Genomic DNA, 25,693 nt, shown 5'->3' on the forward strand with positions numbered 1-25,693 from the left:
TGCTAAGTGAAATAAGCCAGTCAGAGAAAGACAAATACCATGTGATCTCACTGATATGTGGAATCTAATGAACAAAACAAACTGATAAACAAAATGGAACCAGAAGCGTGGACACATGGAACAGACTGGCCGGTGCCCGAGGAGAGGGTGGTGGTGGTGACTGGATAAAGAAGGTGAGGGGATGAGTTCCAGAACATATATGCATACCCCGTGGACACGGACAGTAGTTTGGTGAAGGCCAAGGGAATGAAAGGTGTGGGGGTGGGGTGGGGGTGCAAAAGGCATGGAAAAGGGGGACACCTGCAATTATGTCAACATTAAACATTATTAATTAAAAATTATAATCTAGGGAACAAGATAGAGTGGAAAGTATTGTCATAATGTAATCAAATGGTGATATCTCTGTGTTGCAGGTACTAGACACAAGGATTCTCTGGAATCTAAGGGATGCTCTGCCAACACAACACAGCATCCTCTGGCCAAAGGGTCAGCCCCTCGTCTCCTGTTGTCACAGGTCCAAGTGTCAGTGAGCCTCCGGGCCCCTGCAGAGTGTCTGCTCGCCCAGCGTAAGTACGGATCCGGTGAGGAGCCACTGACAGTGGGGCAAACTCTGACCAGGGAGCCAACAGTCTGATGGGTAGCTCGACATCTTTGGGAAGAACATGGATTCTGGAGCCAGACCAGGTTAAAATCCCAGCTCTCCCACTTAGCATCTGTGTGAATTTGGGCAAGTGATTAGCTGACTCCCTGGCATATAATAAGTGCGGTGCCAGTGCTTGCTATTAGGAAGTTCAAAAGCAAGTGAAATGAAACTATGTGTTTTAGGAACACATACATACACACCTAGGTGGCAAATCTTAGAGAAAAGCGGAGAAATGATTACTATGAGGGTCCGAGTCAGGACAGTGGTTACCTCTCTGGGAAAGGAACACACTGATGGCTTCTGGGGAGCAGGCGGGGAGGGCTGGCCTTGCTTTGTTTGTTTCTTGTCCTGGATGTTGGCTCCATAATTATTTATAATAGTGTATTTATAGTTTATGTTTTGTGTATTTTTCTCTGTGTACATATCTTTTACAGTAAAAATTTTGAAAACCTTATTTTAACAAATTTTGTTATAATGAAAGTAATTTCAATTCATTGTAAAAATTTTGAAAATATAAAACCAGCATTAAAAAAAATCACAATAGCCTGGCCAGCATGGCTCAGTGGTTGAGCATTAACCTAGGAACCAGGAGGTCACGGTTTGATTCCTGGTCAGAGCACATGCCAGGGTTGCACGCTTGATCCCCAGCAGGGGGCGTGCAGGAGACAACTGATCAATGATTCTCATCATTGATGTTTCTCTCTCTCTCTCTCTCTCTTTCTCTCTCTCTCTCTCTCTCTCTCTCTCTCTCTCCCTCCCTCTCTGATATCAATAATCCTATATAATAAAAGCCTAATATGGTAAGTGTCCAGTCGTCCAGTCGTCCATTCCATTCAACCAATCAAAGCATAATATGCCAATGATATGCTAAGGCTGTTCAACCGCTCACTATGATGTGCACTAACCACCATGGTTCAGACACTCCGACTGGTAGGTTAGCTTGCTGCTGGGGTCTGGCTGATTAGGACTGAGTGAGATGGGCCAGACACGCCCTGGAGCCCTCCCGTGGTCCCTCCCCAGCTGGCCAACCTCCCACGTCCCTCCCTGACTGATCCCTGCAGGCCAGGCCAAGGGACCCCACTGGTGCACGAATCTGAGCACCAGCCCTCTACTATGCATATAAGATCTTTGGTTAATCTCTTGCTCCCCTCACCCCTCTAAGATTCATCAGTCTGTTCCATGTTTCCATGCCTGTGCATCGATCGTCTGCCCCCTGGTGGTCAGTGCGCATCATAACTACTGGTGGAACAATCGGATGGTCACTTAGGCTTTTATATATAGAGATAGTGATGTTTTTAATATGCATAAGAATAAGACTTCAATTTCTTTTTCATATAAATATGCATTTATTTGACACAATTAAGATCATATACTATTCTTTTTAAAACCTGTTTCTTCCCATGCTGTATTTACTCACTCTTCCACCATCACCTGTTTATCTGTCCATGTCTTCTGCACCTCGATGCTAAGCTCCTTGAGACCAGGGACTGTGTTTGGATCCCCAGTGTCTAGAACACTGCCCACCACAAAATGTATTCAGATAAATGTTTGTGCAGCAAACAAAGTAGGTGAATACTTCTAAAGTTCTTCTAGAAAGTGTCCTCTATCCTTGCAATCTTTTTTTGCAGTTTGTTCAGCAAAGCCTTTTCAAAAATATTTAGGAGAGATTTATTTTATCCCACTGTCAAAATGACCATATGTTCTGAACTGGAGGTTCTGAGTTATTGTATTTTTAAAAATATATTTTATTGATTTTTTACAGAGAAGAAGGGAGAGAGATAGAGAGTCAGAAACATCGATGAGAGAGAAACATCGATCAGCCGCCTCCTGCACATCTCCTACTGGGGATGTGCCCGCAACCCAGGTACATGCCCTTGACTGGAATCGAACCTGGGACCCTCCAGTCCACAGGCCGACGCTCTATCCACTGAGCCAAACCGGTTTTGGCTGTATTTTTATTTTTTGCTCTATCTGCACCCTATCAAAGTTCAAAGATATGTTTATTTAAAACTTGTGCGTTATTGCACTAGGATTTGTTATGATTTTTTAGGCAATACAGTCTAGAGTGCGACTGTAGACCAAGCTCTGACCCTTCCTAGGTGTGTTTTATCCTTAACTTCTTTGAAGGTCCATTTTCCTTTTAGGTGGAAATGATTCTATTGGCCCAACCTGCATCACAAGGTTGTTGGTAGGGAGCAAACACAAGCATATGAAGTTGCTTTGAAGCTATTCAAATATAAGGGTGATGTAATCTTATGAAAAAAGGACCCATGACTTGATAACAGATACTGAAAACATTGGCCAAGGCCATCCATCCCATGCAAAGCTGCTTACACCAGCTGCTTTTTCTGCTGACACCCACAGTACCTTGTTGTAGGTCCTTTCGACTGCCAAGAAGTTCAGTACCAAGCATACTGCTCCGTTATTATAGAACCATTTCAATCCAGGTTTGATTTTGATGATTTCCTCTTCTTTTCATAGTGATTGCTTTTTAATTTCCATTTAATGGTCTTATTGAACATGCATCTTTTTTGTTTGCTACCCCCCAGCTTTAGGCAACCACTAATCTACTTTTTATCTCTACAGATTTGCCTATTCTGGACATTTCATATAAATGGGATCACCAATATGTGGGTTTTGGTGTCTAACTTTTTAAATCTAACACAATGTTTTCAAGGTTCATCAATGTAGTAACATGTATCAGTACATCATCCCTTTTTAAAAAAAATGTGGTAAAATATACATAGCTGAACATTTACATTTTATCCATATTTTATTTATTTTAAAATATGCTTTTTTGATTTCAGAAAGAGGAAGGGAGAGGGAGAGAGAGAGAGAAACATAAATGAGAATCATAGATTGGCTGCCTCCTGCACGCCCCCTCCTGGGATCAAGCCTGCAACCCCAGGCATGTATCCCAACCAGGAATTGAACTGTGACCTCCTGGTTCATAGGTTGACGCTCAACCACTGAGCCACACCGGCTGGGCTATCTGTTTTAAGTGTACAGTTCAGTGTCATTAATTATACTTACAGTGTTGTGCAATTATCACTACTATTTTTAAAATACTTTCACCACCCCAAACAGAAACTCTGTATCTAATAAGCAATAGTTACCAATTCTCCCCTCTCCTCAGCCCCTGATACTCAATCTACCTTCTGTCTCTCTGAATTTACCTATTCTAGATATTTCATGTAAGTGGGATCATACAGTATTTGTCCTTTTGTGTTTTGGCTTATTTCACTTAACATAATGTTTTTAATGTTCATCTATGTGTAGTATATGTCAGAACTTCATTCCATTTTATGTCTGAATAATATTCCATTGTATGTCTACGTGACATTTTGTTTATCCATTCATCTGTTGATGGACATTTGAGTGTTTTCTATTTTTGGGTTGTTATGAATAATGCTGCAATTAATATTTATGTACATATATCTGTTTGAGTGTCTGTTTCAGTTCTTTTTTTTTAAAATCCTCACCCGAGGATATGGAGAGAGAGAGAGAGAGAGAGAGAGAGAGAGAGATCTATCAATGTGAGAGAGAAACATTGATTGGTTGCCTCCCCTATGTACCCCAGTCGGAGACTGAACCTGTAACCTAGGTATGTGCCCTGATGGGGAATCTAACCTGCAACCTTTTGGTGTATGGGACGATGCTCCAACCCACTGAGCTTCTGTTTTCAATTCCTTTGGGTAAATCCTAAATGCCCAGGAGTGGAATTGCTGGGTTTTATGGTAATTCTATATTACATTTTTTGAGAACCCACCAAACGGTTTTTAAGCATGCATCTTTTGAATATATTTTAATCTCTCAAATTGTGAATAAATGAATTACATGCTCACGAGTGTGTATGGAAGGGTGGGCCTAATCATCATAAGTGAGGGTATTTCTGGTGTAAGATGTGTAAGATCGGGTTCTAAATACCAGCCCGAGCACCTGGAAGACTCTAACCCTTCCGCTTCCTTGCCAGCCCTGCTGCAGATGTGGACCTGAAATCCTCCGGCTCGCATTCTGATCACGCCTCTGAAACCTCACTGCCTGAAATCCAAAAGGATAAATACCTCAAGGAGTGTAGCCTGCTAAAGCCGCAGACAAGTGAGTGCGTCCTAGATCCTCCTCCACGTGCCTCCAAGCCCAGGGTCCGTCCAGGAGTCCGCCATCTGTTGGGCGCCATGCACCGAAGACCCACTAGGCGCCAGGCATTTGACACGCTTCATCTCTAACTCTCAGAACAACTATGCTGGGGAAAACATCGTTACACGTTCTCCAAAAATAAAATGCCTTTATATAAAGACCATAAAAGAACAGTATCAAAATGCTAAAATAATGAAGCAGATAGCCCTGGCTGGGTGGCTCAGTTGGTTGGAGCATTGTCCCATACACCAAAGGTTGCGAGTTTGCTTCCCCATCAGGGCAGATACCTAGGTTGTGGCCTCAATTCCTAGCCAGGGCACATATGGGAGGCAAGCAATCAATGTTTCTTTCTCACATCAATGTTTCTCTCTCTTTCTTTCTCTCTCTCTCAAATCAATAAAACAAATCCTTGGATAAGGATTAAAAAAAAAGAAATATATAAAGAAACCTCTTCCCCAGTGTTTTCCCAACAATATTCCCATTCTGCCCAAAAGCTGTGAAGAGTTTAATATATACACTATTCTTCCAAAAATGTGAAATGCATATGTTCGTATGCATAGATAGATGGGTGGTAGTATTCGACCATATTTTCACTAGTAGAAAATAGTATACAAACTATTTTCACTCAAAGTAAATAGATCCTGAAGCTCTTTCTGTGTCAATACATATCGATCCATGTGGCTAATAATTTCATACAGAAGGAGTCTGAGGCTGGGAGAGATTCAGTGACCACAAGCACACATGGCGAGCGAGTAGAGTGATGGGCTCAGAACCCAAACTTGGCTGCTTCCAAAGCCTTTGTTCTTTCTTGGCGACCACAGAGCCCAAGTGCTTCTCAAGCAACCATAGAGCTTTCAGGGGATCTTTTATTGTGTAAAATCCCTTTAGCAATTTTATAGAGCAAGTATAGGATGAGGAGACAAAGGCACTGAGAGGTTCAGTAAGTTGCCCGAGGTCTTGCCGCAGCCTTTCTCATTTGCATAATCACATGTACACACATGCCAGTGTCACTGTCGTGCATGCATATGCCACTGTTGCTGCCAACACCATATTCCACCCAGTTAAGTTGTCACGGCTGGCCCAGCCCTTCCCTGGTTGATGGGCATTTCCTTCTTCCTATCTGCTCATCAGCATGAAGGTTGGACCACAGGTGCTTGTAAAACTGTCTCTGAGCTTCCCAACCCATACATCACTTCCAGCCATAAAAATTGGCTTCATTTTTGGAGGAGAGGGTAAAAAGGGGGGGGGAGAGGCCTCTTAGCTTTCTCCCCACTTCCCTTCCTTTCGTGTCTAGTCCCACAGCGGCCAACCTGCCCTGATGTAGGACCAAGGAGTCCTGCATGTGGATAACGGGTGTACAGCCGGAGGGTGCCGGGGGAGTTTTCTCGACCCCTTGTCGTCCCGTTGCATTCTGGGGCTGGCAGCGGTGCTAACGGAAGGCTTTCTGATGTCCCGCAGAAGACGGGCAGCGTCCAGAGTGGACATTTTACCCGAGGCTGAGCAGCAACATCCACACCTACCACATCGGGAAGCAGTGCTTCTTCCAGGGCGTCTTCCTCGGCAACAGGAGGTCTCTGGCAGAGAGGACAGTGGACAAGTGCCTCGGGAGGAAGAAATATGGTAATGTGGCCCCCTGGGCCCTTAACTGTGCAACGCCTGAAAACACCCTGAGCCCTAACCGGTTTGGCTCAGTGGATAGAGCGTCGCCCTATGGACTGAAGGGTCCCAGGTTCGATTCCGGTCAAGGGCATGTACTTGGTTGCAGGCACATCCCCCAGTAGGGGGTGTGCAGGAGGCAGCTGATCAATGTTTCTCTCTCATGGATGTTTCTAACTCTCTTCTCTCTCCCTTTCTCTCTGTAAAAAAAATCAATTATATATATATATATATATATATATATATATATATGACTCTGCAGGCCCAGCATTTCGAGGCCACCGTGCCAGCCAGTGCAGCCAGGATGATAGGCGAGTGAAGGGGATGGTTGGCAGGCTGCACTTTTCAGCAAAGAACTCACAGCAGACGCTGATCCACATTTTTGTTTTTCTCTGAATCTCATGAAATGCTAATGTGACATTTCAGCCAGCAGATAAGTTCTCTCAGATACTTATTAATAGAAACCTTCATGGGAGTTTGAAGGAAAGCATGTATGTTTCAATTAGATGCTGTCTGTCACATGCATGTACACTGTACTTGATTTTTTCACAAGGAAAACATCCCATACACCTTAGCCTGAAGTGTGTATTACTTCAGCTTATTTAATTAAAGGTCATTGTCATGAGCATATCTGTCTATCTATCTATCTATCTATCTAATCTATCTATCTAACTTGTTCTGTGAGTTCTGTGTCTCATAATTTATTAAAGACCCTAAAGTGTTGCTGAGTACCAGCAGACCTTTTATGGCACACTCTTCTACAGAAATACCAGTGTGGGAGGCAGCCACAGCTTCAGGGATGAATAGAATCGCTGTAGCAGGAATACAAAGAGAAAGAAATAGAAAGTACTCATTTTTTTTTTGTTTTAAAATAGGCTTTTAAACTCATATCAGCAACAAATAGCTTTGAAACCCAAGGATTTTGTTTAGGTAGAGAATACATGAAAAGCCAGACTAGAGGAGATAGGAGGGTCGTCACTGATAGGGGGACGTTGAGGAGCCCAACTCCTGAGATCAAAATCTATGGGTGATTGGACATGAAAATAGCGGGGGCTTCTGCCTCAGAGTGTGGCTGGGGGAGGACCTCGAGCCTCAGAGGGAGGTGGCCTCTTCCCTGACTCTGAGCTGGAGGCAGTGAAAGCTGTGGGCAATGGATGGAGAGAAAGCCAGCCTCAGGGCTCGCCCATCCAGGAGGTGGGGAAGAATAGCTGCCTTTCGGTGCCCTGTGAAGGCTGTGGAGGTTGGGACAGAGTGAAGGAATGAGGGAATGAGAGAAAGAGAGAGAACAAGCCAGGAGAGCTCACCCTGGCATGCGGGAGGCCACGGTGTAATGCACCATGAATCATCAAGCCAGGGATCTTACAAGAATAAACTTATGCTTCACCTGATGCACTGTGGAGGGGATGGCTTCCTGAGGCTCAGACTGGATGTCACATTTTAGCAGACAACAGAAATAAATTCCAACTCTCAGAGAGGAGCAGAGATAAGGTGAGCAGCAGATACCAGTGTGGTGTGCAGACAGTAGCCCAGGACCCAAAGCCTGGAAGTCATGTAAGCCTGCTGTGCACACCCCTACTTCCCACTCCCAACTGAGATGTAGCCATAGGGTAGAACAAGGAGGACAGATTTAACTGCTTTTAAAAAATATATATTTCTTTATTGATCTCAGAGAGGAAGGGAGAAGGAGAGAGAGAAACATCAATAATGAGAGAGAATCACTGATTGGCTGCCTCCTGCACACCCCCCACTAGGGATTGAGCCCGCAACCCAGGCATGTGACCCTGGCTGGAATCGAATCTGGGACCCTTCAGTCTGCAGGCTGAGGCTCCATCCACTGAGCCAAGCCGGCCAGGGCAACTGGTTTAAATCTGAAACAACTGAGAAAAACCAAGAAGGGACCAAGTTTAGGTGTGTATTACTTAGGAATGCTCTTGGCTGCAAGTAAGAGAAAAGCCAAATTATCAGAGGCTTAAATCATAAGATATTTATTATGTGTCTAACAAGAAGCTTTGACATCTAGGTGGCCTGTATGGTCTAGTTGCCCAGTAACGTCATCAAAGATATGGGCTCATTCTGTCTTTAGGCTCTGTCATTCTTAATAGTGTTGGAGTTTGTCTTATCAAAAATGCTTATCATTTATGGTCACAAGATAGCTGTTGCCGTTCCAAGCACCATGTCTGTATTTACGACCAGAAAAAGAGGAAACTCTCTTGTTGCCGTCCCCGTTTAGGAGGAAGGAAAAGTTTTACCATGTGGTCCTTAGGAGACCTTCTTCCACTCATGTCTCACTGACCAGAACTGGGCCAGTGACGGTGTGTAGCCAAAGTGAATGGGATGCCCTGGCCGGCATGGCTCAGTGGTAGAGCGTCTGACCGCCCACAGAAGGGTCGAGAGTTCGATTATCAGTCAAAGGCACGTACCTGGGTTGCAGGTTCATTTGCCCCAGTTGGGGGTGGGGGGTGAGGGGGGCAGGGAAGCAACCAATTGATGTGTTTCTCTCACATCAGTCTCTCTTTCTCTTCCCCTAAAAATCAATGGGGAAAAAAATCCTCCAGTGAGGATTAACAATAACAAAAAAGAAGCAAGCTGTGGAAGTTTAAACATAGCGTGATATCATATATTAAAGTTTTTGTTTTTTTTTAAAGTGAATGAGCCCTGACCGGTTTGGTTCAGTGGATAGAGCATTGGCCTGCGGACTGAAGGGTCCCAGGTTTGATTCCGGTCAAGGGCATGTACCTTGGTTGTGGGCACATCCCCAGTGGGGGCTGTGCAGGAGGCAGCTGATCAATGTTTCTCTCTCATCGATGTTTCTAACTCTCTATTCCTCTCCCTTCCTCTCTGTAAAAAATCAATAAAAAATAAAAATAAAATAAAAATAAAAAGTGAATGGGAGCCTGACGGTATGGCTCAACGGTTGAGCATCCACCTATGAACCAGGAGGTCACGGTTCGATTCCTGGTCAGGGCACATGCCTGGGTGGTGGGTGCAATTCCCAGTGTGGGGCATGCAGGAGGCAGATGACAATGATTCTCTCTCATCATTGATGTTTCTCTCCCTTCCCCTCTCCCTTCCTCTCTAAAATCAATAAAAACATATTTTAAAAAAGAGAAGGAGATTATCAATATGATCCAAGTCCTAACCCCAACCCATCACTTCCCTCCTAACTCAACATTATCCTAAATTTTGTGATCATTTCGTTTCCTTTCTTCCTTTTAGGTTTAAAAATAAATAAATACTGAGGTGCATTTATTGACTATATAGAATAAAATTCCAAAACACGTATATGCTTCTCACTCCTTTTAAGAAATGGCATATTATCTTTATATTTGAAGCCTCCAATAGGCCCCTCCCTAAATACAACATCTTTCCTCCCCCTACTCCAGTGGTAACCCCGATTACCTTCATTAAAAAGGAAAACTTTTTAGTAAGGACATTTTCAAACATGTGCCAAAGTAGAGAGAAGAGCATAATGTAACCAGATGTGCCCATCACTTAGCTTCAACAATGATCAACATGTGACTAACCTTGTTTCATTTTACCCCTCTCCCCAGGAATTATTTTAAAACAAGTTCTAGACATCATATAGTTTCATCTGTAAATGTATCCGTATGTACCTCTAATAGATAAGGATTATTTTTATTAACATGACCACAATACCCTTCTCATAGCTTAGAAAAACAGCAACAATTCACTAATATCCTCAAATATTCCGTGTTCAAATATCCAATTGCTTCACAAATGCCATAATTTAAAAAATATTTATAGTTTGTCTCAATTAGGATTTAAATAAGGTTCACACTCCAAAATTAGTTGAAAAGTCTCTTTTAATATATAGGTTCCACCCTAGCTGGTTTGGCTCAGTGGATAGAGCACTGGCCTGCCAACCAAAGGGTCCTGGGTTCGATTCCAGTCAAGGGCACATGCCTTAGTTGCAGACTCCTCCCTGGCCTGGCAACCAATCAAAGTGTTTTTCTCACATTGGTATTTCTCTCTGTCTTTCACTCTCTCTAAAAATCAATGAAAAAATATCCTCTGGTGAGGATTAAGTAATATTTAGGTCCCCCTCCTTTTTTCCCTTGCAATTTATCTGGTGAGGAAACTCGTTTATCCCTAGTCTAGAGTTTGCCATAGTCAGGATTTAGCTGATTACATTCCTTGATATATTTGGCAGGTTCCTCTGTCCTGTGTATTTCTTTTTTTTTTTTTTTTCACCCTGCCGCCCCCCGCCCCCCTTCCAGCTAGATCTGTCCTGTGCATTTCTTGTAAACTGATATCTGGTTTGTCTTAGTTTGATTACTTCTTAGGTGACTGTGCAATGACTTCTTTTTTGGTTGTTAATCCTCACTCGAGGATATTTTTCCATTGATTTTTAGAGAGAGTGGAAAGGATGAGAGAGACACAGAGAGAGGAACATCGATGTGAGAGAGACACATCGATTAGTTGCCTCCTGCATGCGCCCCCACCCCGGCCAGGGATCGAGCCTGCAACTTTGACCAGAATCAAACCCCAGGCCCTTCAGTCCGAGGGCCGATGCTCTATCCACTAAGCCAAACCGACCAAGGCCTTTTAAAAAATATATATTTTTTATTGATTTCAGTTTGCTCCTTGATATGGATCTTTAATTTTAATGTGTATGTCAATTTCTACCTCCTGCACATCTTTCTCGCTAGGAGATTGGCTGGTTTACCTGAAAGCATAAACAAGCACGATGTGTTATGGATCCATCAGCGGTTGATACACAGTGGCCAGCACTTTGGGATGATACCTGTTTTTGTGGAATACTCAGAAATTATATCAGGATCCCATAATATACCTAACTAGAGGCCCGATGCACGAAATTCCTGCAAGAGTAGGCCTTCCTTCCCCCAGCTGCCAGCACAGGCTTCCCTCTGGCATCTGGGACCGGGCTTCTCTCCTGCCTAGCTCCATCTGGTCTAATTAGCATATTACCCTTTTATTATTATAGATAGTTTAAATAAGCATATGAGCTCAGAGGTGTTGTTTGGGAGATTTTCCCTAAAAGTAACATCTTATACTTGGGCACAAGCCATTGGTTCTTTTTTCTGCTTGCTGACATTATCTTGTGAAATTTAGTAGATTCGAAGTTGTCCTCAGAGCACCTGTATCATAATCAACTGAGAGTTTGTTTTAAAAAATGCTGGTTCTGGCCCAGACAGCTTGGCTCAGTGGTTGAGCGTTGACCTATGAACCAGGAGGTCAGGGCTCGACTCCCAGTCAGGGCACACGCCCAGGTTGTGGGCTCGATCCCCAGTGGAGGGCGTGCAGGAGGCACCCGATGATGGTTCTCTCTCATCATGGAGGTTTCTATCTCTCTCTCCCTCTCCCTTCCTCTCTGAAATCAATACAAATATATATATTTTTTAAATGCTGGTTCTGGGAACAATTCCAGATCTTCTGAAACAGAATTCTTAGGTTGGGATCTAGGAGGTGGCATTTTTAACAAGTTCCGTAGGGGATGCTGAGGTGTGCTAAAATGTTAGGATTACTATCCTATAGTATATGGCATTTACCACCTAATATAATGTTCTTTAACTTCCTTATATACATGTCTTATTTCCCCATCTAGATAAGATTCCCTAGGCAAAGGTTTATACCTTTGCTAGTTGGCAATCGCATTTTCCAAATTAAAAAACAGATTTGGAATGGGGGTGCTATTAGCCTCGTCCTGATTTCCAATAATAATAACAAATGCTACGTGAGCGCTTACTATGGGGCCAGATTATTCTCATTAAGTATTCATGATCACTCTGCAAAGTGGACATTTGAAGGAAACAATTTATAAAAAGGCGTAGGGAAGTTACATAAGTAGCTGGAGGGCCCGGAACTAGCAACTGCAGAACTGAATTTGCACTCCAGCACGACTGACTCCAAAGTCCCAGCCCTTCTCACCACCCCTTGCTGTCGCCTCCTCTTTACTTCTCAGTGTCCGGGTTTGGGACTCAAAAGATAGGGTCACTCCACTCTCCCTGCTTGGAACCCTCTGCGCTCAGACCCAGCAGGCACTCCACACGGGGGTGTGGTTGATGCGATTGCATTACTCTTAAGAGCTAATAAAAAATTCAGGTGAAGAGTCGTAGCAATTGAAAAGGCTTTTGAAAGAGAATGGAAAATAATTAAATTCTCCAGTAATTCCACCTATTAGAGGTGGCTTCTCTGAGTTTGGTGGAGGAATTTGGGAAAGTTGGAAGCAGTTTATCAAAAACCTTCCCTAGCTCTTCCTTTGGCTCGCCTCATAGGTACAGTTGAATGGAGTGATATCCAAACCAGCATTTAAAAGGAAGACAATGAGTCCTGTTCACTGGGTGCCTCTAGCCCTGCTTCTAATTGTAACAGCCCAGAGACCGTATTTTCTTTAATCTGCCCTTCCCCTTTGACTCAAACTGGCTTCACCCAGGGCCTTGACTCACTCACCTCCTTCTCCCTTGCTTACTCATTAAGCCTCGGGACAGTGAGGCCCTGGTCAGCTTCCACTAGTCTTAGGAACAAGGTCCTGGGCTACTGACTACAGTCAGAGTTCTCAAACTAAAGGTAATGTCTTAGCCCTCGCCGGTTTGGCTCAGCGGAAAGAGCATCGATTCCAGTCAAGGCCACGTACCTCGGTTGCAGGCTCTGGCGTTAGGAATCCAATCGATGTGCCTCTTTCACCTCAATGTTTCCCTCTCTCCCCTCCCTTCCACTCTCTCTAAAAATCAATGGAAAAATATCCTCAGGTGAAGATTAACAACAACAAATAAACTAATTCATAAAAAAAGAGAGCTGCTTAAAAAAAAAAAAAAAGATAATGTCTTGGCCTCAGTTGTTAGCTCAGCGCCCAGAAAAGCAGAACAGATCCCACTGAACAAATCCTTGCAAATTCAGAAAGAAGAACTCCATGGCTAACATCAGGACCAGATGCAACGATCAATTACCCCTAGCCTCAACCCATCAGTAGAGACCATGACCCTAACTCCTTCAGCCACCATGATTGACGGTTTTCCCCCTATATCATCCATCGCCTGGAAGCCATCGGGGAGCCAGGTCTTTGAGCATTAGCTCACTTGTGACTCTCGGGCATGGTGCCATCTCCTTAATGAATCCTTCCTTTCTTGGCTGCAAACTCCTGTTCGTGTCTTATTGGGCTTTGATGCGCACAAACGGACCACTTCAGTCCGGGGCCCGTAACATGATCCCAAGGCCAGTTCGTCTTGCGGTCCAGGCTTGTTCTCTCTTGCATCTGGTGTCAGATAGGTGGGTTGAAGTGACTATCTTGTACCAGCTGTCTCCTTTCGAGCTCAAGTGATTACTCATCTGTTACTTGTTCCCGGGTGTTGGAAGGGGCTGAGTTGGGTGTCATAGTTCTAGCTGAACAAGCAGTGTGGCTCCTCTTCACGGGGAAGGCCACCTCCTGGTGCAGCACAGCCCCAGTCCTTGAAGCAGAGGGAGGAGCAGGACTCTCGTTACCTATTTTCCCCCTGAGAGGCACGGCCCCAAAGACAGTTGCTTCTCAAGCTTTATAGGATTCAGGGACTCAAAGGGCACTCATGCTCAGGGATGAAAGAGTTAAGTTAGAGTTTTTTAAAAAATGTCTATTTTTATTGATTTCAGAGAGGAAAGGAGAGGGAGAGATGGAAACATCAACGATGAGAGAATCATTGATCAGCAGCCTCCTACATACCCCACACGGGGGATCAAGCCCGAAACCCGGGCATGTTCCCTGACCGGGAATTGAACTGTGACCTCCTGGTTCCTAGGTTGATGCTCAACCACTGAGTTATGCCGGCCGGGCTAAGCCAGAGTTTTTGCTCCTTGTGCAGAGATGTCTCAGATTCATCATTCATTTTAATCCAAATCTTAGCTATTCTTCTTTCCCAGGGTGAGGTAATCATAACACCTTTCAGAAAATGTCCCCAACGTAGGCTCACACTTTTGTCATCTTCTCAAGGGAAGCCAATTATAAACAGAACTTTAAGACACCTGTATGCACCTCACAATAAAGCACTACATTATCTTATTTCCATCCTCACAGCAATCCTTAAAGCAAATCTGTAGATCATTTTTAGGCATTTTAATGATTTTTTTTAAAAACATCGTTCACAGATATTGATTCCAGGAATGGAATCCCAACGTTAACTCCAGGAGATAATCCATATATGTACCCAGAACAGAGTAAGGACTTCTACAAAGTAGGAGCAACTCTCCCACCAGTGAATTTTTCATTGTAAGTATATGCTAATACCAGGGTTATTTAGTTAAATTGAAAGGACTTGTATCTTTCTTTACTACATATAAATTCCATTTTAAAAAGGGTAGATCACAACAACACATGGTTGGTGAAAATTCCTAAAAATGTCCATATGTAGTTCATTAATGTATGCACACATATGAGTATATAATTAAAATTATACGTAGGATCTTTACTACAAAAAGTGGTTGTTAATTTTACTCCTATTATTATTACCACAACTTTTAAGACTTTTCTATTTTCATACGGAATTAGGTTTTTGATTAGTGATTACTAGTTGGGTTCACTTATACTTGGAACTAAACTTAGACCGAAGTGACTAAGGAAAAAGGGAGGGTCATTAAATTAAAAGAAAAATAGTTGGTGTATTACATTAAAAATACCAATTAAAAATTAACTGTTTGATTTAATGATGTTCATTAAAAATGATAAAATAGGCATTACGGCCCTTACAGTTTTGAAGCCCATAGATGACAATTAAAATGAGAAAATAAGACATCTTATTGAACGCAATGATGTATTGACCTCTTTGCTGTAGATGCAAGTCAATTTTATGACCACCTTTCTGTTTTTCAGAGTGCCTTATGAAAAGAAACTTGATACATTTATTCCACTTGAGCCTCTTCCACGAATTCCCAAGTGAGTTCTCCCACCATGTTTTTGTTACTATCCTACTAGAGGCCTGGTGCACAAAATTCGTGCACTTGGTGGGGGGCAGGTCCCTCAACCTGGCCTGCGCCCTCTCATAGTCTGGGAGCCCTTGGGGGATGTCTGACTGATGGCTTAGAGGAGCGGGCCTAAGCCGTCAGTCGGACATCCTTAGTGCTGCCACGGAGGCAGGAGAGGCTCCCACCACTGCCACTGTGCTTGCTAGCCATGAGCCTGGCTTCTGCTGAGCAGCGCTCCCCCTGTGGGAGCGCACTGACACCAGGGGCAGCTCCTGCATTGAGCTCCTGCCCCCTGGTGGTCAGTGCACATCATAGTAAGCGGTTGAGCGGCCTTAGCATTCTTAGCATATCATTAGCATATTACGCTTTGATTGGTTGAATGAATGACCAGACGACCAGACACTTAGCATATTAGGCTTTTATTATATAGGATCTTTATGAAAATATCAATTATTATTTTCTCTTATGGAGGAACTCATAGACACCCAACACACAGGGACCTTTTGAATCCCAGCAGGTAGGCAGGGCAGTTTGTATAGAGGGTTGTTGGTGAGACACTTGGAGGCAAGTCTCTGAGGATTCTGACAGCTGGGTTGCTCACAAGATATGATTGACAAACTGCCAGATGCCAGGTGGTGTGCTAGGTATGCACTATGTGTGTGGGGGGGCGTAAATGGAGCAAAAAGACAAGGTCCCTGATTTCTGAAACATAAGAGATTGTTGGCAAAGAAAGACACATGCTTAAATGAGTGCAGCCAGGGAGGATGGTTAGAGTGTGAAAAGGCAGAGAGGAAGCCATTGGAGTATTCCTGTATTTGAATAAAGTATCATTCATCTGTTCTCATATTTTGGCTTAGTTCCATTCTGAACTTTATTTACTGAAGTAAGGTTCCAACCTAGAAAGAGTGTCAGTATATTACTTTTTGTTCTGCTATTTTTACTTGAGCTTCTATTATTTGGGTTTGTCTTTAAATGATAGCTTTAAATGATAACCTTCATGCCCAATATTGTCTACATCAAGCATGTCAAACTCAAAGACTAACACGGGCCAAATAAACAAGGTTTAAGTTTATGTGGGCTGCAAAAAAAATCCAAAAGCTTCAGTTTTCAAAGAAACGTAGGTTTATTTCGATAGAGACATGCTCAATACAAAGGGCTGAAATAAATGAGTCATCGTTAACATAAAGTAATAGTACATTTTAATAAAAATTAATGTTTTTTCTTGAACATTAACTTACCAGACACTGAATAACTGCACAAATTAATAAGCGTAACACAAATAAACCTATTTTTCTTGTTCTCTGAAAGCGAAATATTTCCTGTTGCGCACACCAAACAAGTCAGTAAAGACTAATGACGTGGCCATCGACTGCTAAAATATTTGCTGCTAGCATTAGTGGAGAGAAATGGTGCGCCTGTGAGTAAGGCACGTAAAGGAAATGAATGCAACACGGTTATAGTAATTGGTCATTAGTGAACATTGTAGTTCGTTATTAATAATTATGTAGAACAGGATACTGTAAAAATTAAGTTATGAAATTTTTATTAAAACGTTTCTTACATATCGTTGTATTGGCTGGGCTGCAAAAATATTCATTGTGGGCCACATGTGGCCTTCGGGCTGCGAGTTTGACATGCTTTGGTCTACATGGTACTTCTCTTTCTCCTTGCAGGCTCTTCCCTACCCTCAACAGGTTTATTAGGGCTTTCCCCCACCCATGGTGCATTTCTCCTTAATACAGCAGTTCTCAACCTGTGGGTCCCGACCCCTTTGGCGGTCTAACGACCCTTTCACAGGCATCACCTAAGACCATCCTGCATATCAGATATTTACATTATGATTCATAACAGTAGCAACATTACGTTATGAAGTAGCAACGAAAATAATTTTATGGTTGGCTCACAACATGAGGAACTGTATTTAAAGGGCCAGAAGGTTGAGAACCACTGCCTTAAAAGAATGGAAGTTCTAGCTACCAAAACATAAAAACATTCTTAGTCTCACTGCCTGATAGAGCTGCACACACAGCCCAGCCCAGCATATGTAATTTCAAATCTCAACAGATCTGGGAGGACCCTGGGTGTTTGCATTAGCTGAAGTCCCGGCAGAAAACAGAAGGCACACTCAGCTGGGAATCTGAAGGCAGTTTAATGAAGGAAGTGTTTACAGATGTGTGAGCAAGTTGTGAGAACTCACATGGGAGGGTGAAGCACCCAGGGGCTCCTGGCAGTGGGAAGCTTTTACTACTCCTAAGCTGAGTAGCAAGAGGAGGAATCATGGTTTGCAGAGCAGTGGGAGTAGAGGGGCTGTTCAGAAGGAGTTGTGGCAGTGGAGAATGTGGCCGCTGCCAGAACTGGGGTACCTCAGGAGACAGGGCAGGAACTAGGTAAGAAACATCCCACCCTGTCTCCTCACCTTCTCATCTTTGGTTGATGCCTCTCATTAGCCAAGCCCAACTCAGAGAGGAGTCAAGCTAATGACAGCTGCAGGGGTCAGCTTCCCGGACAGAGAAGGGCAGAAGAAGAAAGATCTGGGTGTGGGGCAGGGGCAAATGGTGAACAATTGGCATGGTGTTTTATGTTGACACTGATCTTCTAAATTGGAGGCCTTCTTACTGACCATGCTTATAAATTTTGCATCAGACAAATGCAAACTCAGGGTGTTGTTTTCTCCTTACAGCTTGCCTTTCTGGGTAAAGGAGAAGGCCAACATGCTGAAGAATGAGATAAGAGAAGTTAAGGAGCTGGACAGTTGGCAGTCATCGATCCCTTTGATACAGAGTTTGTACGCTACTGGTGGGTTAAAAAACCTTCAAAAAAATAGCATAAAAACTGGAGGCCAGCCCAGAAGAGCAGGCTTTTGAGCGGCTTCTCCGTGGAGAGGAGAAAAGGCAGAGCCTCTTCCAGAGTGGATGGTGTCTTTTGCCCCAGGTGGTCCCAGGTGGCCCCACTTCATGGGTTGAGTGTGTTGGTTGAGAACTCTTAGTCTCTTTGTTTGTTGTTAATCCTCACCCAGGGATATTTTTTCCATGGATATTTAGAGAGTGGAAGGCATGGGGAGAAACAAAGAGAGAGAAAGATGGATGTGAGAGAGACACATTGATTGGTTGCCTCCCATATGAACCCCGACTAGGGCCAGGAATCGAGCCTGCAGTGAGGTACGTGCCTTTGACCAGAATCAAACCTGGACCCTTTAGTCCACGGGCCAACGCTCTATCCACCGAGCCAAACCGGCTAGGGCAGAGAATTCAGTCTTTTAATGGAACACAACCTTTAATTCCATGCCTCTGTCCACAGGTACTTTGGACCTTCCAAGACATTCCTGAGAGAAACAGGCCCAGAGAGCATGCACCGGGCCCTCTGGGGAGCTTCTTCCAGTTGATTGCATCTGTCTGTGTGGCTGTTCTCAATCAAATGTCTGACTTTGATAAGGAATCACTGTGCCTTGCCTTTTTTAACTTTATATTTTGAAAACTTTTAAACTTACAGAAAAATTGCGAGAATCTACAAATACCTACATATCCTTCACCTAGATTCTATGAGTGTTGACATCCGTTCAAATTTGTATGCATGCTCTCTCTCATATTATTGCTATTATTATTTTGCTGAATTATTCTAGAGTGAGTGGCAGACATCATAACCCTTTGCCCCGCCACACCTGTAAACTTTAGTATATATCTCCTATGGTCAAGGATATTCTCCAACAACCACAATGCAAATATCAAATTCAGAGAATTTTAACATTGATACAATACCCCCACTGTACAGTCAATACTCAGTTTTATTCCGTTTAATTTTCTAAGGATGCCCTCAAATTGATGGTAAGATGCAGACATGTGAGCTTTCATTAATGTTGGTAAAATTATTTTTATTTCATTAATTCCTTTTGCGATTTTCTCTATTATCCACTCAATACATGTCAGAAAAAGGTGAAGGCTGGCTCTCCATCAGGTAATTAATGCTGGTACTCCATTCCCCACTTCCGTATTGTCTGCCTACACAGCCAAGCAGGATGACAGCTCAGTGAGCACCAGCCATGAGTCTTAGGATCTCTCATCAATCAGGCAAGAAGCAAACATTTGGAGGAGGTGGATACAAAAGCCACCCCTGTACAGCCAGGCTGTGACTCTCAGCAGTCAGACCAATGACTCAGCATTTTCATAGCCAATCTCCTTCTCCGCTGAGACCCCACTGGTTGGCTACTGAAAGGTACAAATCTGACCTCCCTAAAACCTTAGAGTGGAAAGAGAGAATTTGGCCCATGCAGAGACTCAGAGTGCCCAAGACATGAGACACAATTTCTTTTCCTGTCAAACATTGTCTTCATGTTCTTGGTGGAAGCTGGGTATCCCTCTCCCCACTGAGTGCTGGGGGCTGGGTCCTTATGATATCTCAAGAAGGAATATTTTCTGAGACTTGCACAGGAGGATGAGTGATCTTTATTTGCATGGAATTACATCTCTAGGTTTGCGAAGTCCCATTTCCCTTAAACCATCCTGGAAGATGGGCAGCTGGGGATTCAGCAGAGCTAAGAGTGAAGCCAGTGTCCAGAGTTTCCGTTCCATGGTAGAACTGGGTCCGGTGTAGCATTAGGCTAATTGTTGTCCTTAGTTCATTATGTGGGGTCCACATGGCTGTGGGCAAATGCAGGTGCGAGAGAGTCCTGCAGGCCAGGTGTCAGGCCTGAGCAAGCAAGAGAGCAAGAGCAACAAGAGAGGGAATTCCTTAGTTTAGGTGCTTATGTACCTCAAATCTTCCTGCACTTGCAGTGGCCATGTCTACTCTGGCCACTGACCCGTTCCCAGGTGTGATGGACAGGCAAGTACCTTCCCTAGGTCACCCAGACTTTTCTGGGCATGCATCTGTATTGCAGCTGTCTGGCAAAGCTGCACAAATGGCATTCCCATAAAATTTGCCCTTCCCTTCGCTCCTTTCCAGTTATTTAATAACCTGGTTCATTCCAACAGTGTCATTCAGACCCAGCCAAAGCTATGAGGCAGGCTTAGAGCACGGCACATTCATGCTCTTGTCATACATGCCTTTAGACAATGAGCATAAAACACGTGGCTACTGCCAGCAACTGCACCTGACCCCCCTCAGGTTAACATCAGCGTATCTCTGTGCTGATTCTCTTACCCCGGGACACAAGGCCCACCCCGCTCCCCAACAAAACCCAGGAAAGAAAATAAAACGAAATAATGTAGAAACAGGAAAAAAAGAGATTGCCAACAAATTTTTCTCAAAGACATCGACTTCTGTAAAAACTAATATTTGTGCCCTTCTGTTACTTAAAGTTTAAGTATGTCAGCTGTAGCGTCCTGTGTGGGTGGATAATGGAGAACACAACCTACTAGTAGATGAACACGAAGGTTCTGCAGGATACTCAGATGGGATTATCCACGTAGAACAGGAAACTGCTTGAGGGCAGGAGTCCCACACTGGAAAGGGATTAAGAAAAACAACCAAAATACAGTTTCAGAAGATTTGTAGTCGTCTTTACATTTCCAAGAGGTCTATATAATTCCTAGGTGTTGCTCTAAGCCGGAGTAGATATGATTTAAACATGTTATCAAATGCATACATTTCTGAAGTTGCAGGGCCACATTCCATCCCCTGGAAATCAGGGCAATTTTTACTGGATTTGTGAATTTCTGTGGGCACTTACTTCTCCGTGGCCAGGCCTTCCTCCATGACACTCCTGACCGCTGACAGGTGAAGAGCTCCATCACTCACCCTCACGCACATGTATGTGCTCACCCGTGGCTGTTTTGAGGAGACTAAGTGTGAGAATAAACAAGTCATCTTTTCTGTCAAAGAACAGTTTAGACAGCCGCCATTTTGGACTGCGTGACTTGCAGCTCCCCTGGGGGCCAACCCCTCCCTTTGAATTAGCCAATCACGAAAGACTGTGAGCCTGAGCTCCAATCAAGAGTGAGGGACAGGTTGTGTGTGTCAGGATTCCTAAAAGAGAACAAGGGCAGATAGAGAAACGAGATCCCGTGTCCTGCCTTGCTGCACGCCCTCCTGCAGGAGTAAAGGTAGAGAAGCCTAAAAGAGAACAAGGGCAGATAGAGAAACGAGATCCCTTGTCCTGCCTTTCCCACCCTATGTGATTGGGGGACAATCTGCCTTGCTGCCTGGCTCCTGAGTATGCTTTGTGTTCTACCAGGACCTCTGAATTTGGGGACTCGCCTTATTTCTTACAATTTGGGGGCTTGTCCGGGATACCATTGGTCGTCATGGGGCAAATTGGACCCCTCTTCTGAGGAAGAGTGCTCCGCTGCCAAGTTGCGGTGGCCTTGGTGAGGAGGGACAGCCATTACCCCTGGGCTGACTACAAGCTTGGGATCGAGAGTCAGCCAGCAACGCAGGAAGGGCCCAAGCAAGAACTGCGGCAGTCAGGTAACCTCATGCATGAGCCAAGGTGGGAAATTGGACTGAGTACTACTGTGGTGATTGTGTATCCTTGGAGGTCAGGTATATGTGACTGGGATGTGTGTTGGACATAAAGTGAGTGTGGAGTTCTGATCTGTGGTTCCATTCTCCTGTGAGGGAAGTGGCCAGAGGGAGACGAAGATGATCTTGGGGAGTATGAGAAACCTCCAACATAGGAGGTTGAGTACAAAATCACAAAGGACCTACCGAGGATGGGAAGCAAAAATTCTAGGCCTAGGGAATACATTCCTCTGAAATAGTCCATTGGGAGAATGCCGAGATTCTGGGAAGGGGCAGTTCCTGAACCAGGGACAGAAGAGATTGCTCTGCTTTAGTGGTTCTTAATGCAGGGGATTCTGTGGTGTAAACTTTTAGTGTGTTGTGTGTGCCTGTGTAAGAATTTTTCTGTTGATGTTTTATGTCTCTTCATTGTTTGTTTAATTTGTTTAAAGATGGGGCAAGTCCCGCTTTGGGGAAGCCCAGTTATGCATGGTTAGGCTGAACACGTGACAGAGATTGCAGAATGTCCCATCAGCTGCCAAGAATCGTTAATCTTGGGGACTCTTCCTGCTCTCCCACTCAGGGTGTTAGCCACCAGAAACTCTTAGCTAGTGAGATTTCTGTCTATGTGTCTGTAATGTAATGTTGGCTTTCTATCTTTTAGTGACTTTATTCGCTCTTTCCTGGTTTATGAATATGGGAAAGTAAGCTATGCAGGCTGGGTTGGGCAACAAGGTTAATGCTTCCATGATAATAGGCAGTTCTTGAATGAGGATGGAACGCATTCCAAGGGTGACTCCCAGGTCCCGGGGCGTACGACTCCCAGCCAGGTTGGTATGTCCTTTCTTTGAACAGAAAGGGCAATCATAGTTAACAGTATAATTAATACTTCCCATAACCATAACTAGTCATCAATGTTCTGTTTTTCCCCATAACACTGGGAGGAACAGATCTGTAGAAGTACCCTCTAGCAGTAAAGTAGGGGCAGTCCTGTTGTTTTTTTTTAAATATGTTTTATTGATTTTTTTACAGAGAGGAAGGGAGAGGGATAGAGAGTTAGAAACATCGATGAGAGAGAAACATCGATTCAGCTGCTTCCTGCACACTCCCTACTGGGTATGTGCCCGCAACCAAGGTACATGCCCTTGACCAGAATCGAACCCGGGACCCTTCAGTCCGCAGGCCGACGCTCTATCCACTGAGCCAAACCGGTTAGGCGGCAGTCCTGTTTTTATAGAGAAAAATAAAATAGTACTTTCACACTGAGTTATCCCTCTTACAAAATTGGTCAAGAAAATGCTTTAGGTAATAATTGGCTTTAAAATCTTATAGTTGTTAAGATATAATAAATAGATGTAACTAGAATGAGGGACTTACGATAAAGCTTTTCAGTAATAATTATAAATAATGTTAATAATAAAAGTCCAGTCACTCAAGAAGAGATTGACTGTGCTCTCGGTTGGAGGAAAGGGCCAGTCATCCTTTTCCCTGTAAAAGTAGAGAAGCCTAAAAGAGAACAAGGGCAGACAGAGAAATGAGATCCCTTGTCCTGCCTTTCCCTCCCTATGCGACCGGGGGACAATCTAAGGGAACATCCAAGATTTACAATCCCAGCCTCCCCCTCAGGAGGAGGGCTGTCCTGATAAGGCTCCAACCAGCCCTGAGGCCTCTGCACCACCAGGAACCAGCTTTTCTAGGTTGTAAAAGGAGTTGGAGTCGTGTAAAAAAACAACACAAAACAGAGTTAAAACCTCTGCTGGAAGACCCATGTGGCCTAGCTGACCAGCTAGACCCAGTTTTGGGCCCACAAGTGTATACATAGATCCGAGTCAATGTCTATCTTGGGAATGCTATTCTCAGGAAAAGAAGGGGGAGTGATTTGAAGGTCGGGTATGTCTATCTGGGAAAGGGAGCATATGGGTCACGGGAAAAAGGAAGGGACCCCTCACTGAGCCTTTAGATCCCAAGGCCACATTCTCACCCCCTTCCCAAAGAACATTTCTTTCCTTAACAGTCCGGCTACTATCAGAAGCTGAACTCATCACCCAAACCTTAGCATGTTATCTCTAAGGAAAAATGTGGCAGTTTTGAATCCAGGCAGCTAGAGGTCTGGGAACTGGCTGCGGGGCCTGCTCCCTTCTCCCCCTGCCCTTTTCTCCAGCCTCATAGGCATATACATAATTTTCCGAAGTCTTTGATAACTTAAGGCTTTGTAGCATTGCTGGGTTAAATGATAAACATCTAAATATTTTGAAATAACAGGATACTGAAACATTAGTTAGTCTGAATTTGCCTCTTAGGGAAAATATAGAGGATGGATTTGAATCTATTAATGAATAAATCTTGTATTTTATTTGAAACTAGAGGCCCGGTGCACAAAATTTGTGCACTGGTAGGATCCCTAGGCCTGGCTGGCAATTAGGACCGATCTGTGGGGTGACCGGCTGGGAGATTGGGGGCACCCGCCTTGGCTGGCCTGGTGCTGCCTGTTCACCAGCCCCACCCCCTGCTGCCACTGCTGGTCGCCTCCCTGTGCGGGGTGACCGGTGGGGCAATCTGGGGGGCCCTCACTGGCACCCGCCTTGGCTGGCCTGAGGCCTGAGGGCTGGGGGAAGCTCCTGCATTGAGTGTTTGCCCCCTGGTGGTCAGTGTGCATCATAGTGACCTGTCGTTCTGCCATTTGGTCAATTTGCATATTAGGCTTTTATTATGTAGGACTAGAGGCATGATGCATGAAATTTGTGCAAGAAGCTCGTCCCTTGAAGCCCCAGCTGGCCCTCGCAGCCCTGGCTGCCTCAGCTGGCCCTCATATCCCCGGCTTTGTCCAGAAGGTCATCTGGAAGGTCGACTAGACAGTCATTCTGTTGTTTGGTCTAATTAGCATCTTAGTGCTTTATTATATAGGATATCTCTTAAAATGTGAATGTATTGCTAATCTGAGGAATATTAATTACTTACATGCCACCTAAAAATTAAGTTTTTAAGGGTTAAGAATTCTAAAATTATGGTTTTGGTATAATAGAGAAAGCATGAGGCATGAAAATACATTTTGAAGGAGAAAGAAAGTGGTTTCTAAAGCTTGTTATTTAATGTGTGTAAAAAAAATGTTGAAAAGAAATTGCATAAATAATACAGGCCAATAAGCGAGGATAAGTAGAATAGGGAAATTGAAATAGTTAAACAGCAATTTGGAGCCATCTAGTAAATCCTATCTTCCCTAAACCAAGGACACTTAAGAGTAAATGATTTGCATTTTGCCTCCCTAAACAGAGAGTAAATAGCTTATATCAATGTACTCAGGGAGACTGATAGCAGAAATCCAATTAGTGTCATTTGCTGACTGCACCCAAGGACAAATGAAGTTAGAAAATAAACCTTATTTTGGTTAGTCCTTTTCTGAAGCAAAAGTTCTATAAATTATTATATGTTATATTAATCAGATATTTTTTAAAAAGTAAGCTTAATTGGGGGAACTGGAGTTTTACTAGCTTATGTTTGTGTTTAATACCCTCTGTCACTTTGAATGCTATATAATCTTTTGGTAGAATGGGTTTGACAATCTTCCTAGGGTTTAAATTTTAATCAAAGTTTTTTTGTTTTTTTTTTACCTAGAGTTGGCTGCAGTTGATTCCCGTGGGCTCCGGAGTGACTCAACATCTTCCTACAGTGGAAACTAAGGACCAAATTTCTTAAGAACTATGTACTAGGTATCTCTTCTACTTTAATCTCTCTCAGGTTCAAAGGCCTCCTGACCCAAAGCCCTCTTCTTGAGTTTCCGTTTCATCACCATCGACCAGAAGACTATATTTGTTCTAATCAAGACTTGGAAGGGAAGCAAGTTGGAACCCTCCTGGAAAGGACCCTACCTGTCTTGCTTACCACAGAGACTGCTGTTTGGACTGTAGAGTGAGG

General features: G+C 43.8%; 1 protein-coding gene and 1 long non-coding RNA gene across 2 annotated transcripts; one reads left to right on the plus strand and one right to left on the minus strand.

Annotated features, from left to right (window-relative positions):
- Positions 1-413: 413 nt before the first annotated feature.
- On the plus strand, positions 414-25,693 carry SPATS1 (spermatogenesis associated serine rich 1; the record flags this gene model as incomplete). Its single annotated transcript, XM_014450314.2, is given in 8 exon segments — positions 414-466; positions 469-566; positions 4,617-4,741; positions 6,239-6,400; positions 14,534-14,654; positions 15,255-15,317; positions 18,027-18,142; positions 25,394-25,693. Coding segments are annotated over 8 exon segments (803 nt in total), but the record flags the coding sequence as incomplete, so codon positions are not given.
- On the minus strand, positions 19,822-21,122 carry LOC106695653. The gene is made up of 3 exons (XR_001346692.2): positions 21,012-21,122; positions 20,698-20,784; positions 19,822-20,029 (listed from the first exon to the last, which is right to left on the minus strand). It is a non-coding gene; the product is annotated as an uncharacterized LOC106695653 (long non-coding RNA).

The sequence above is a fragment of the Myotis lucifugus genome, unplaced genomic scaffold, assembly GCF_000147115.1.
Source record: "Myotis lucifugus unplaced genomic scaffold, Myoluc2.0 scaffold_1997, whole genome shotgun sequence".
NCBI lineage: Eukaryota > Metazoa > Chordata > Mammalia > Chiroptera > Vespertilionidae > Myotis > Myotis lucifugus.